The 13,183-nt window shown below is 36.1% G+C and overlaps 1 protein-coding gene across 1 annotated transcript; it reads left to right on the plus strand.

The window, feature by feature from the left end:
• Positions 1-8,462: 8,462 nt before the first annotated feature.
• Positions 8,463-12,043, plus strand: LOC149828404 (cytochrome P450 704C1-like). The gene is made up of 6 exons (XM_090017043.1): positions 8,463-8,771; positions 9,436-9,651; positions 9,811-10,086; positions 10,495-10,836; positions 11,142-11,342; positions 11,840-12,043. Exons 1-6 carry the CDS (start codon positions 8,463-8,465, stop codon positions 12,041-12,043), a joined length of 1,548 nt encoding a protein of 515 aa, XP_089873169.1.
• Positions 12,044-13,183: the final 1,140 nt, after the last annotated feature.

Raw genomic sequence — 13,183 nt, forward strand, 5'->3', positions numbered from 1 at the left:
ACCATGGTTTTGAATTAAGAATGATAGCATAACAATAATATCATAAAAGAAAGAACATTAGAAAGTTCATACACGGGTTTTTCCCATGAAGATCCTTGTCCACCCCCACATGCACTACATGAATGCATGTATGTATGGATGAAAAGAGGAGAAGCAAGGCATAATCAAAATGCTATACAAGTGTGAAATTAACTTAGATTTTGAAAATGGATCCTATGAAATCACTTAACTTAAAAGAAGATCCTTTACCACAAAATATTGTAGGATGGAGTTCCTCTAAGGTACCCCACACTACACCTATGTGAAAAAGAGGTGAAGAGCACAAAAACCTCTAAGAAAAAATCAATGGATAAGGGAGATGAAAGAAAGAGCCAAGGATTTTCAAAAATCCAAGAATGACTCTACTCACCTTTTTAAGAGGTATTTATAGGGGTTTTGAGGGCCATGTGAGATGTGTGGAGTCTAGCCATCCACTCCAAAAAAAAATGATTTTTCATGTTGACCTTCTTTTATAAAACATGTGTTGTTTTTCATGAATATAGCATGCTACAAGAATACCTTACCAAATTCTTTACCAAAAATGTCTTACCTTGGGGAAAATGAAGATCTTTCCTTGGGATCCCATGTGAGGAGGCTCCTTGGGCCTCAGCCCTCACACAGTTTTCATGGAGGGTCCCAAGCCAAAATCGCCCCTCCTATGGTTGGCTTAGTTGGTTCCATTTCAACTAAGGCTAACTAAGTCCTTATACATATTATTTTAATATATTTATTTTTTTGTTTAAAAAACTTTTATTTCTTTAATTCTCATTTTGGAAATCCCTACTTAGGAAATGTCCATATTGGATCCCCAATTGGATCTAACTCCAATTGGGTCTGATCTAACCCAAGCTTACTTAATTTATTTAATACTAAATATGTGTCTTCATCAACCATAGTTTGCTTATCTAGTTAATACTTATAGTATAGCAAAATAATGCTTTTTGTCTAGATGGCTAATTGATTAACCTTCTTATTATTTTATTATTATTATATTTGATTTTTTTCTGAATCTAAACAATTATTGTTACAATACCTAAGAAAATCCAGAACTTAGATACTTTCATAAATCCAACACACATACAAACCAATTTATACAGGTGAAGTGAAATTTTCTCACATTGAACACTGAAAGTCTTGTCTAAATTAATGCATTTTTTTTGTCGGTCTTATAGTTAGATTCGTTATGAGCCATAGATCTCGTAGGAGATTTGATTTGGCAATTTTGGATTTTGGTTGATTCAAAAAATGCATTTTTTAAAATAGATCGACACCAATTTTGGATTTGTAAACCTAGATTGGATCAAGAAATAGATTTTTTAAAACTGATTAAGCTATATTTTGGACCCAACCCAGAGTCCTAATAGGATGCCACAGTGGCATATGGGCCCCAGAGGGTCATGCCCAACCCAGTGGTGCACCACCTGTCAATGCAGAGCCCACAAGAGGCATGGAGGTCGTAGGGGTTAAATGGTTATTTGTGCCCTTTGTACGCCAAGTGACGATTCCAGAATATATAGAGATCCTCCAGGTGGATCTCAGGTCATTTGGTATTTTTTTTAAATAATGGATTATAGATAGGTCATATATGGATTCAAACATTAGTATTTGGATTGAATACAATTTTAGATTAATTAATGAATTTTTGATATATTGAAATGGATCTAAACCATATTAATTGGATTCATTATGGGTTTGGATTAGATTTTGAGTATGAGCTCTTAATTAAGAAGTTTGGACCAAACTTGATTTGGTCATTTGATATAATCTCAAATAAATTGGACCCATAAGGTGGGACACTCCGAACAACATTATTGTTATTCTAGTAGATATTCCGGCCGATCAGTGATTCACCTATTAAACCAGAGTCAACCTTGACATTCCTCATATTGAGGGCCTCAAGATCGATTATCTATACGCCCAAATTGATGGTGATTTGAGTGTTCTATAGTCAGTTGAGTTTATGCCTAATTGCAACTCAAAATTCAATATCTTTCGGTGTCAACTATATTTTTTGATTGATCAATGTGCATATTATTAAATCTAAGACCACCACGGCGATCTACGATTTGAGGGCTATTAAATCAACTATTTAAACATCAAATTTCTTTGAGTCTTTGGGTCTGTAGGCCTCCCAGAAGGTTACCTTGTCACTAGAGCCCAAGCAAGGATAAGAAGTCCCCACCTTTCTTCTATAGCTTAAGTAATTTCAAAATCTAATGATCTAGGACCTATAATTTATTTTTTTATTTTATGAATAAAAAGCTTAATAGACATTAACCTTTTATATTAGAGATAGGACTCTTGCCTAAGTCCATCTATAAATAGAGGTCCCCATGAAGAGGATTAACAAGGTTAGTTCTCTCTCTCCCATTCTCATTAGAATTCTCTAATCTCTCTCTTATCTTCTTCTCTCTCATATTCCTTTTCAACCTTTTTCTCTTTCATCTTCTTCATTCTTCTTCTATCTTGAAGTTTTTTTAGTAGCTATTAAAGTTGCTCCAAGGTGCTAAGACCGAAGATGAAGGCCTTAGTATATTTGGAAACTCGATTAAAGTAGGATTCATCTCAGTTATAGTTGTAGACTGAACACAAGCATATACATCATGCACATTGTCGATTCTATGGCTGGTCCATGGTGGATCAGACTTGAAACAAGTTAAAAAAAGTGTTTTAAATTTGTTTTCAAATTAATATCATTTTCTGGAATAGATTGAAAAAATGCATTTTTGGTAAAACTATACCCAAACGGTCAAACCGGAAAATTGGGTAGTGTGAAACGATAATTTTGTATTCCTACATGATTTAAGATTAATACGCCATTGTTTCCAGCATGATCGAATGAATATTTATTTTCTTTCATGTGTTTACAGTATGAATTATGTTTTTGTAAATTTATTTCTTGTGTCCTATGATGATTTATCATGCTAACATCTTAAACTAGATATTATGTGCATAAATCATAAGTTATATTGATAGTTTAGAATTTGATGCATATTTTATGATCATGTGCTATTTTCTATGAGAGTATGTGATGCGTATGTACTGTGTATATAGTTGATGCATGATTAAAAAATAATATTACACGTTGATGTTTGTATTTTTTCTATATTTAGCATATTTTATATTGTGATGCATATGTTATCATAATTTTTCTTAACTGATTCATTGAGAAATAATATTTATAGCTCTCAAACCGAATCACTTTTGTTCAATCCTTTTATAGAAACTTTATACAGATATGGGAGGTATCTTAGAAAAATATTAGGTCCCAATGTTTGTACAAAATTTAGGGTTATGGCTATTGCAACATAAGACAAAAATTATGTTTAGTGTGCAGAGAAAATTTTGATAGTAGGTTTTGTAGAAAATTCAATAAATCAATGGTTTAGTGTTTATGACTGATTTTTGATATGTTATGATTATTATGTAGATGGATCTAAAAAAATAATAGAAAAATCAGATTCATTATCTAAGAATTCCAAAGTTTCACATAAGTCAGGTAAAAATCAAGATTCTATAGAAGATTTGGAACTATCTTAGACAGAGTCTAATATTGAAAATTCAAAAAATTCATATGATGGATTTTTTCTATGAACTCACATTTATTTGAAAGCTAACAAGTATAGCTAATATAATAAAATTTGAGAGGTTGAGATTTTTCCTGTATTGGGTCTGATGACTGCTTCTTTATGAAGCAAAATTTTGTTAGATTTTGACAAAACTAAAAAACTGTTTCTGGTCCATGAATTTCTACGGGCAAACATAATTGATTTTCTTTTGGCTATCACTTGGATATGAGAGCTAACACTCTCTGGTATGACTGTGAATTTTTTATGGTTCAGTTATACTCGGTATGATGGTATAATAGACCCATGAACAACATAGAAATTTTGATGTATGTAGTCCCTAGTTTGGAAGATGCCATATCTTGTGAACTTGCCTTGTTTTAAATCTTATGTTTACTTATGATATGAAATGTTAATAATGTATTTTTTAATATATGATATTTCATGTTTATGTTGTATGTAAGCATGTTGATTATTTATTCATGGTGATATATGAGATTGCATGTTAGCATATGAGTTTTGAGCATGACAGATAGACCATGTAGTGTGCATGGGCATACATGTCATATTTTGTGTAATTCATGGTTCATGCTATATTGAAATGAGTCTCATGCATCATGCACTGTGGTATGTGGCATGTGATGTATTGTAAGTTATGTAAGGCATGCATTCACTGGGCTCATGGGTGAACCAGGTTCAGTTGAACCAAGGGTGCTAGTAAGCACCAAGTTAAATATATGATAGACATGCTCATACACACTTAAGCCTTAAAGAGGCATGACTCATGGATGCTCCTTAAAGGGAAGTACGTACCTTGAGTTCTTTGAATGAACTATATCTAGTTACACGCCCTGGAAGTTCAGGGGTATGGGTTCATGCCTTGTGAGGCAATGTGATAAGCTACCCAAAGTGAAGTTTAGGGCTAAGGAGTCTAGTGCTAAGTACACCCAGTGTTGTAGTGAGCCCAGTGTTATAACACCTAGTAGCCCATTTGAACTCAGGTCTACCTTGGATAGGATAGAAGGTACACACGACTGATAAACCTAGGTCCTCAATGGTCAGTTGTAGGGGGGGCAGACTCCCAAAGAGGCCTAGGTAGGCAAGTCTAGAATCTTTGGAAAGTAGAAATCGATTTCGCACGGATCACTGTGAGTTTCTCTCAGTCATGGATCGCTCGAGTGAGTGTTTTTCACGCTCTTTGAATCAATGAAAACATTAAAATATATGGCATAATAAATACCCTATGTGATTGCTGAGTTTGAGTTAAGTTCCTAAGAGTGTACCCTTATATGACGGTGAAAGAGTAACAATGTAATAATGCATTAGATGTGGTTCACAAGTGTTTATATGATAATGTTAGAATAATTGTTTATGCATATCATGCATGGTTTTGATTTCATGCATATGTTGGCATGTCATGCTGGTGATGACATGAGGCTCGGGGTGGTGACAAGAGAGTCACATTCTTTTTAGGCTTCTGTGAGGACTTGATTTTTCAGTAGTTATGATTATAAACATTTCATTGAACTTGTAAAGTTTGATTAAGTGAGACTAGTGCTTTGAGTTATTTTAATTCAATTCATGGTTTGATTCCGTTATTTTTTGTCTTATACGTGTGAGTTAAGAACTGTAACCCACTCAAAGCTTGAACCGTGTTTAAAAGTTTTTTTGCTGTTTATTTATTTAAAAGTATTTCCTTTATATAATGTAAACAAGTTGGTTTGGTCTTTGGTGGTTTCGTACTGGACCTGATGCTAGTAGCATAATAATACGCCCGTGCTTACACTTATGCAGTGCCTCTAGCATTTGATGTGGTTGGATCACAACCATTGGTAAACATATTGTGTCATACTTGTTGGAGTCAATATAAAAAAAGAATTCCTAAATTTTTGGTTTAAAAAATTGGGGCGTTACAGTTCTCTTGTGCAAAGGGTAAAAAGGCCTTAAAAAGTTTTTTATTTATAGTTTTTAGGCAACGACCAGATTTTAAACATTTTAGGGCATTTGGAAAAACATATCATATTTGTCATATAGTATGGTCATTTTTTGCTTTTCTTTACTATTTTCCTATGTTCTCAAGTATATTTTGTTTCCTCCAAGGAAAAACCTCTGAGCCAAATCCTCAAAGAGATAAAATACATCCAATTTTATATGTTGTTTAGTTAACATACTAATCTCTCTCTCTCTCTTGCATTTTGCAAATCCCCTATCTTATAAATTTGTTCTCCCAAATTAACTTTGATTTACTTAATCTATCCTTTTTTTCGCAGAGACATGGTTGTAGTAGTTGCTAAGCTCGGAGCCAAGTCATGTTTGGACAACATTGTTCAAGCTTACCTTCGAGCTCGAGTGAGTTTGGGCAATGATATTTCTAGCCAAGCCGAGCTTGAACAACCCAAGCTTGGCTCATGTACATCCATATCTAAGGGTGTGTTTGATGGAGCATCCAAGATTGGACAAAACAATAAAACATAACAACTATACTGCATCTAGTGTTTGTTCCGACTGGACAAGAAGTTGTGTTCCATGTGCCCAATGATTGACTTTTATATTATACAAACAACTTGAACACATATAGATAATGGGTTATATAACTTCATTTTGGATCGTACAATTCGATCTGCCCAACCATATGAGTGTTTTAACATGTTTATTATGGATTTTAGTTTTAGATATAGATTGCATCTAAAAACTAAAATGTTTAAAATTTGAATAATTTGAGAAAAAATAAGAATTGATATTTTTTATATATAAATGCTTTAATCAGTGTCATATTGGATCTAATTATGAAAGTTTATCAAAAATTTATAGATTTTATCCCCAAATATGGATTTCAAACTAGATCTAAGTATGATTTTTTTTTTAATTTTGGGTAATTTGAGAAAAAAATAAAAATTCATATTTTTAAATACAAATAAATCATAAAACCCTAAAATGCAAGAAAATAAATCATAAGTAAATAAAAAACCCTAAACCACAAGAAAAATAAACCATAAAATTAAATACAAAAAGCCATAATTCAAACCCTAATGAAAGAAGATCAAAGAAAAACAATCTTAATCATATGCAAAAAATTCCCCAATCAAATTAAGTATAAGACACCCTAATTAAAGAATTTTGATTCAAAACCCTAATAAAAGAAAATCAATGAAAAAAACCTTAATCAAATTAAATATCTAAAATCCTAATTAAAGATATTTGATTCAATGCCCTAATCAAAGAAAAAAAAAAGCTCTAATCAAATCAAAGGAAAGCCCTAATAAAACTAAATAACAAAATCTCTAATTAAATTTTTTTTATTTAAAACACTAATCAATAAAAACAAAACAAAACAAAATAATCAATGAAAATCAAAGAAAAACCTTAAATAAAAATCAAAGAAAAAAACCCTAATAAATGAAAATCAAAGAAAAAACCCTAAATAAAAATAATAAAAACATTACTCAATAAAAATCAAAGAAGAATACCTTAATCAATGAAAATCAAGAAAAAAACACTAAATAAAAATCAAAGAAAATCCCCTAATCAATAAAAATCAAAGAAAAAAATAACCCCTAATCAATGAAAAATAATCAAATAAAAAAGGCCTGGTCAGAGAAGAATAAGAAGAAGAACAAAGAACAAAGGTGGGAGGGAGGGATAGAGAGAAAGAAAGAGAGGAATGAAAAAGGGGAAGAAAGAAGAAAGGGAGAGAGAGAGAGAGGTTGCTGGCCTCGCCGCCAGCCTCCTTCTTGCCGCTGCATAGGAGAGAGAGAGAGAGAGGGAGAGAGAGAGTTGGGTTAGAAAGTCGTGTGCCCCAATCCTATTTTCAGCATAATAGGGGGTGGTGAAATGGTGTCGGCATGTCCGCACCGGTGTTTGATTGTCGTAGCATCCCATGCGGCCATGACGTCCCACACAGGACGTGCGATCAAACACCCCCTAATGGACCCGAGCAAGTGAATCCGATCACTCAACAGTGTTCTACAAAGGTTGGTAAAATAGCCAAATCAAGACCCCAACGTCACCTTATGTGAAAACGCTAAAAACTTTAAATGGAGGTTAGATCAGGCCATTTGACAAAACACATTTTTGTGTTTTGAAATCACCACCGTGGCTTTAATCATTTCCATTGGTTGTGAAAATGATGACATCAGCATTTTTTGGTGGGCTTTACTGACTGCCCAATGGACGGTGTTGATTGGGGGCAAGGCTGGTGGTGATTTCAAAACATAAAAAAAAAATTGTGTTTTTTCTAAAATCACTCGATTTGTCGTTGGTGAAATGACGTTTCACGCATTAGAGAAAAAGCCAAACAAACAAATGTATACCGCTTCACTGATCAGTCGGTCACCCTCCATCTGCAGATGGCCCCCCACAGTTGACAAGCTGCATCCCAAAAATGAAGGGTGGCCAGGTGTAGCGGAGCACATTTTGTGTGCAATGCCAGTGCACCTGATTCACCCTTTAAAACAGCCAGGATTATTACTTGATCAATGGCTGCACCCTCCCTTATCATCTTGAGGGCTTTACCGAGGTTCTAACAAAACAGAGACTTTCTTTCTCGATTGGCCCTTTTTTTCAAAGGAAAAATCGGCAGTGATGACTTGGAGTCCAAGTTATTAGTTATAAAAAAAAGTTAGGGTGATGTACCTTCAAAACTATTTTTTAAAGTTTCATTGCCGTCTGCAAACAAGTTTGCTTATTATGAGAGAGAGAGAGAGAGAGAGAGAGAGATTAATGTGGAGCTTGCCCATATTAACCAAGCTTTTCCTCATACCAAGATTAATCGTTACTTTATGAGCCTATGCTTATAAATCTATAAACGACACGAATCACCATCAGCAAAAGCGCCTCCTCTTAAGAAGAAACTCTTCAATGGCGGGGCTTCTAATTTCTATTCTCTCTGTTGCACTCGGTGCAATACTGTTCATCTCCATCTGGTACTCCCTCTTCATCGCCAACTTCTTCCTAGAGAAGCTATGCAACAAGGATGGTTATCCTCCGGTAGTCGGCACCATGATCGACGAGATCAGAAAATTCAGCCGACTGTATGATTACCACACTGAGCTCTCTAGCAAGCTCAAAACCTACAGAATCCTCTATCCTTCATCCACCAGCGTCTACACATGCGACCCAGCAAACATCGAGCACGTCCTCAAAACCAAGTTCTCTACCTATCAGAAGGTGATGGATGGCCTTACTCTTCTTACCCTCAATCATATGATAGCAAAGTTTGAAACAGAGCTTGTGTGTGTTGCATCTCATAAAAAGCAACAAAGCTCATGAACTTCTGGTTCAAAATCAATTGAAACGCATCCAAGTTCATGACTCTATGCTCAAATAATAGGAGTCTAGGAGTCTACGCTCTTTTTTGGTTTTAAATCGTTATTCTATAAGGCTCAAGTTTCTAATAGGACCTATAATGTGGAACAGAGTAACCCGCATAAGCCCTAGAGGGTGAGGGTCCTAGCCTCAGAGTTTATACCTCTGGTTCGACGACCATAGGTATGGCGGCTCAGGCTGAGCTGCGCCACCAGCTCTTCCAGCCCAGACGTGGTGTCTTCGAGTGATGAAGCAAAAAAAAAAAGAAAAAAGAAAAAGATACTTAGAGGTCATGATTCTATTCCGACTGACTAGAAAAAAAAAAACAGAGGAAAAAGGAAAAAAATAAACCCGACTGTGATCCAACCTTGGTACCCAAACCTGTTCAGGCTTTTAAACCCTGCCATGTTTTCATTATGGAATTCTAGAACAAGACCCGATTCATGTGAGACTATGTCTTCCAAGGTCAGCTAAAGTTGCCAGGCCTGTCGCTTATGTAGACTGTGTTCATGACCATGAATTACAGGGTAAGGAAAGCCATGAGTTGCTCAAGGATCTTCTGGGTGATGGAATTTTTAATGTGGATGGTGATGTGTGGCGATACCAAAGAAAGCTAGCAAGTTTCGAGTTTTCAAGGCGAGCAGTTTTGGATTTCAGCAGCAGTGTCTTTCGCACCAAAGCTGCTGAATTAGCCCAACATCTTTCCGTGGCTGCAAGCAGAAACCAAGCAATTGATATGCAAGTAAGGCAAATTATTATTACTAATGCACTACTACTACTACTACCACCGTGACAAAAGCTGCTTCTAGTACTACTATACCTTCTCGAGTTTTTCCTTCAATCCCAAACTGAGGGCTCTTGCTCTTCTCGGTTGGAAATGGTAGTAACAAGTGATTTGCAGGATCTACTGATGAATTACACCCTGGAATCAATATTTATAATTGGGTTTGGCGTGGAACTGAGGAGCTTGATTGGATCAAGCGAACAGGGGAATGGATTTGGAAATGCTTTCAGTGATTCAAATGCTCTCATCTACAAGCGTTATGTTGATGTCTTTTGGAAGTGGAAGAGGTTTCTCAATATTGGATCAGAAGCTGCTCTCAAGAAAAATGTAAAGTTGATTGATGACATCATTTTCAAACTCATACGTCACAGAAGGGAGCAGCGTGGATCTCTTGTAAGCGTTAAGAGACTTTTTTTCCCTTCTTCTTTTTCCCTCTAAGGATTTCCTTTGGATGCTGCTGATCTGTTAAGGTCTTTATTTGTCATAAATGCAATCATGTCCATAAGGTTTAGTTTCTTAAAGAGTGAAATTAGCCAGACTGGTAAAATGTAGCATGTCTAACACAAAACAGCAAAAAGCATCATGTTTGTATGTTTTACTTTTTAATCTGTTTTTTGTTCATTTATTTTGCACATAGTTGGAATTTCTTTGAGCCGTCTTATGTGTGTTTTCCAAGAGTTTTGAAAATTATAATTTTAAGTTTCCATTGCATGTTTAGAGGTGCCATCCATCATATATTTCATAGGCGGATATAGATCAATGATGATTGACACACTTATTTCAGTTTTATATTGACATCAGTGCTTGAATTGTAAGAAAGATGATATCCTATCAAGGTTCTTGGCAGAAAGTGAGAGGGACCCAGACCACATTACAGATAAGTTTTTGCGTGACATTATTCTTAGCTTCATGATTGCTGGAAGAGACACCACCGCAGTGACCCTGTCATGGTTTCTATACATGATCTGCAAGCACCCTTCTGTAGCGGACAAGATCGACGAAGAGGTGAATAATACAATGAAAAACACAGATGAATCAATTGGAAAATTTACCGAGAGCTTAACCAATGCAGCATTGGATAGGATGCACTACCTGCACGCAGCTCTAGCTGAGACTCTGAGGTTATACCCTGCAGTTCCAGTGGTAATCAGTCAAATTCCATTTTGATTTCTTTCCATTGAACTTCTATATGTTCAGAAGGATGTGCAACATATGCTTACTCACCTACACTACTGGCTTCGCTAAGCCCTGGAAGAACTGCAATATTCTTCTATAATGACAACCATGTTTTCAGGGCTTATAGTACAGACTCAGTTGCTTTTCATCTTCAGTACTGTTTTCCGTCTCCAGAAGGATTCTAGTGTTGCCCTGGGTTTTCATGAATGCGTACACCATTTGTCATGTAAAGTGGATTTACCACTCACAGCATTCAATTGCACATTGTGCAGGATGGCAAAGAATGTACTGAAGATGACACTCTACCAGATGGCTTCAGAGTGAGAAAAGGAGATGACGTTCTCTACCCATTTTATGCAATGGGTAGGATGACATATCTCTGGGGTGATAATGCAAATGAATTCCTGCCTGAAAGATGGATCCAAGATGGGGTTTTCAGACCAGAGTCTCCCTTCAAATTCACTGCCTTCCAGGTTGAGTTGCCTAAAATGTTTGTATTATGTATGATGAAATAAGTACACCTACCCGTGTTGCCCGAGTGGCAGCTTACTGGAGGTGAAGGCGATGTCCCCTTCATCCCAGGTTCGACTCCCACCGGGTGTGGGGTTGCCTTTAACTGCTGGGCTCTGTAAGGGCTTGGGTGTCAGTGACCTCAAGTGGGCTTTACTTCGCAGGGGGGGCTGTGGTAAAAAAAAAAAAGGTTTCACTGTGGTGTTTTTTCACATGAACTTTTGTTTTAAAATAGAATAACAATCTGAATACTTTTAACTAAAACACAAAATGGAACCAAAATTTGGCTGTTGGCTTTCCTATGTAAGAAAATGTCACCAGATGAACTTTTTCTTCATGGTAAATGGCTATTTATATATAGCAAATGTTCTGTCGAATTAGCGTGTGAAAAGATGAGATTGTTTAAAAAAATGTGTCTTGATCAATCCAACTGTTAACTATGGTAATTGATGTGCTACAGGCAGGACCTCGTATATGTCTTGGCAAGGAATTTGCATACCAACAAATGAAGATAATCGCTTCAACTATTCTTCATTTCTTCAAGTTTAAATTGGAGGACGAGCATGAAGAAGTAAGATACAGGACCATGTTTACACTCCACATTGATCAAGGCCTCCATCTTCATGTTTTTCCCAAAAAAGTAGAGCCACCCATGTTCAACTAGTCATGTAGATTTTAGATAAAATGCTACCGAATAGTATGAAATATAAGGATATACATTATATCAAGAAAATAAATTTGGTAAAAATAGGCTTGTAATCTTATTAATCTTATCAGCAGTTATCAGTCAAAGGGTTAGCCGTATGAGCATTGTAAAGTTGGCTGTTCAACTACATCAAGTTTTGGTTAAACAAAGAGTGCACATATCCGAAACTCTATTAAATAGGTTACCTGTACTCTACGTTATATACAGTCTTTCTAGTATTCCACAGAGCTAGTGGCTAAAGAGCTAATTATACCTACACAAAAGTTATTGCAATTTTTGGTAACGCAACTACATCAAATATCTGTGCCAAGGTTAAACCAACTCTTGCCAACACTGGCAAGATAGTTGCATGAAGCCGAGACTTTCAAGACTTGGTTGACCAACTGTTATGCTAAAAAGTGTACACAGTTTGATGCACATAACACATGAAACAGAGATCTTCTAAGAAAAGGCAGGTAAAATGCACCCTACCAGGGGGTTGGCTGCATGGCCAGCTGGATGGGGTGGGGTTGTGAAGGTGTTAAGTTGAAGACCCCGGATCAAACCCTGCTGGTGCACAGTTTTGTCTGTAGCTTTCGAGGTGGGCCAAAGGCAGGGTGGTCGTGGAGCCCCACCTGGGGTTTACCCTCGCTTCAGTGAGGGTTCCTCATCATAAATAAAACAAAAAAGATGGCCTTATTTAAAATGGTGAAATTGCTTACAATCGCTCGCTGTTATCTTCTGCTTAAAGATCTTTGAGGTAAATTTATAAGCAACAGGCAATTAATTACCTAGTATGCAAAGCTAACTTTTCATCGTGTTGAAGAACACATTACTCATCAATCTCCAGTAGTACCTCAACATCAGTCTCACAGCCTAGTAACTTTCCTTACTGACCTTTTCCAATAGAACCTTCAATTCTTACATCAAAGGATCATGGAGACATGTTCACTAAAACTCATAAATATGGCCATCGACCTCAATGCGATTACAACCAGGTATCTTTTTACTACCCTTTTCCATCATCCTTGTCCTTAATTTCTTCATGTCCCGACTGTTGGGGTTAAAACGGACGTATCGGGTCTCCTCACAAGTGTGAATCGATGGAGGCAATACAAC

Source organism: Nuphar pumila, chromosome 9 (assembly GCF_984573655.1).
Source record: "Nuphar pumila chromosome 9, dmNupPumi1.hap1.1, whole genome shotgun sequence".
In the NCBI taxonomy this organism is placed as follows: Eukaryota; Viridiplantae; Streptophyta; class Magnoliopsida; order Nymphaeales; family Nymphaeaceae; genus Nuphar; species Nuphar pumila.

Excerpts from the sequence above, each read along its gene's own strand:
- LOC149828404 (XM_090017043.1), top strand. The coding sequence starts at position 8,463 with ATGGCGGGGCTTCTAATTTCTATTCTCTCTGTTGCACTCGGTGCAATA. Across the intron at positions 8,772-9,435 it reads AGTTCTCTACCTATCAGAAG|GGTAAGGAAAGCCATGAGTT; the intron begins GTGATGGATGGC and ends CATGAATTACAG. Across the intron at positions 11,343-11,839 it reads TCAAATTCACTGCCTTCCAG|GCAGGACCTCGTATATGTCT; the intron begins GTTGAGTTGCCT and ends GATGTGCTACAG.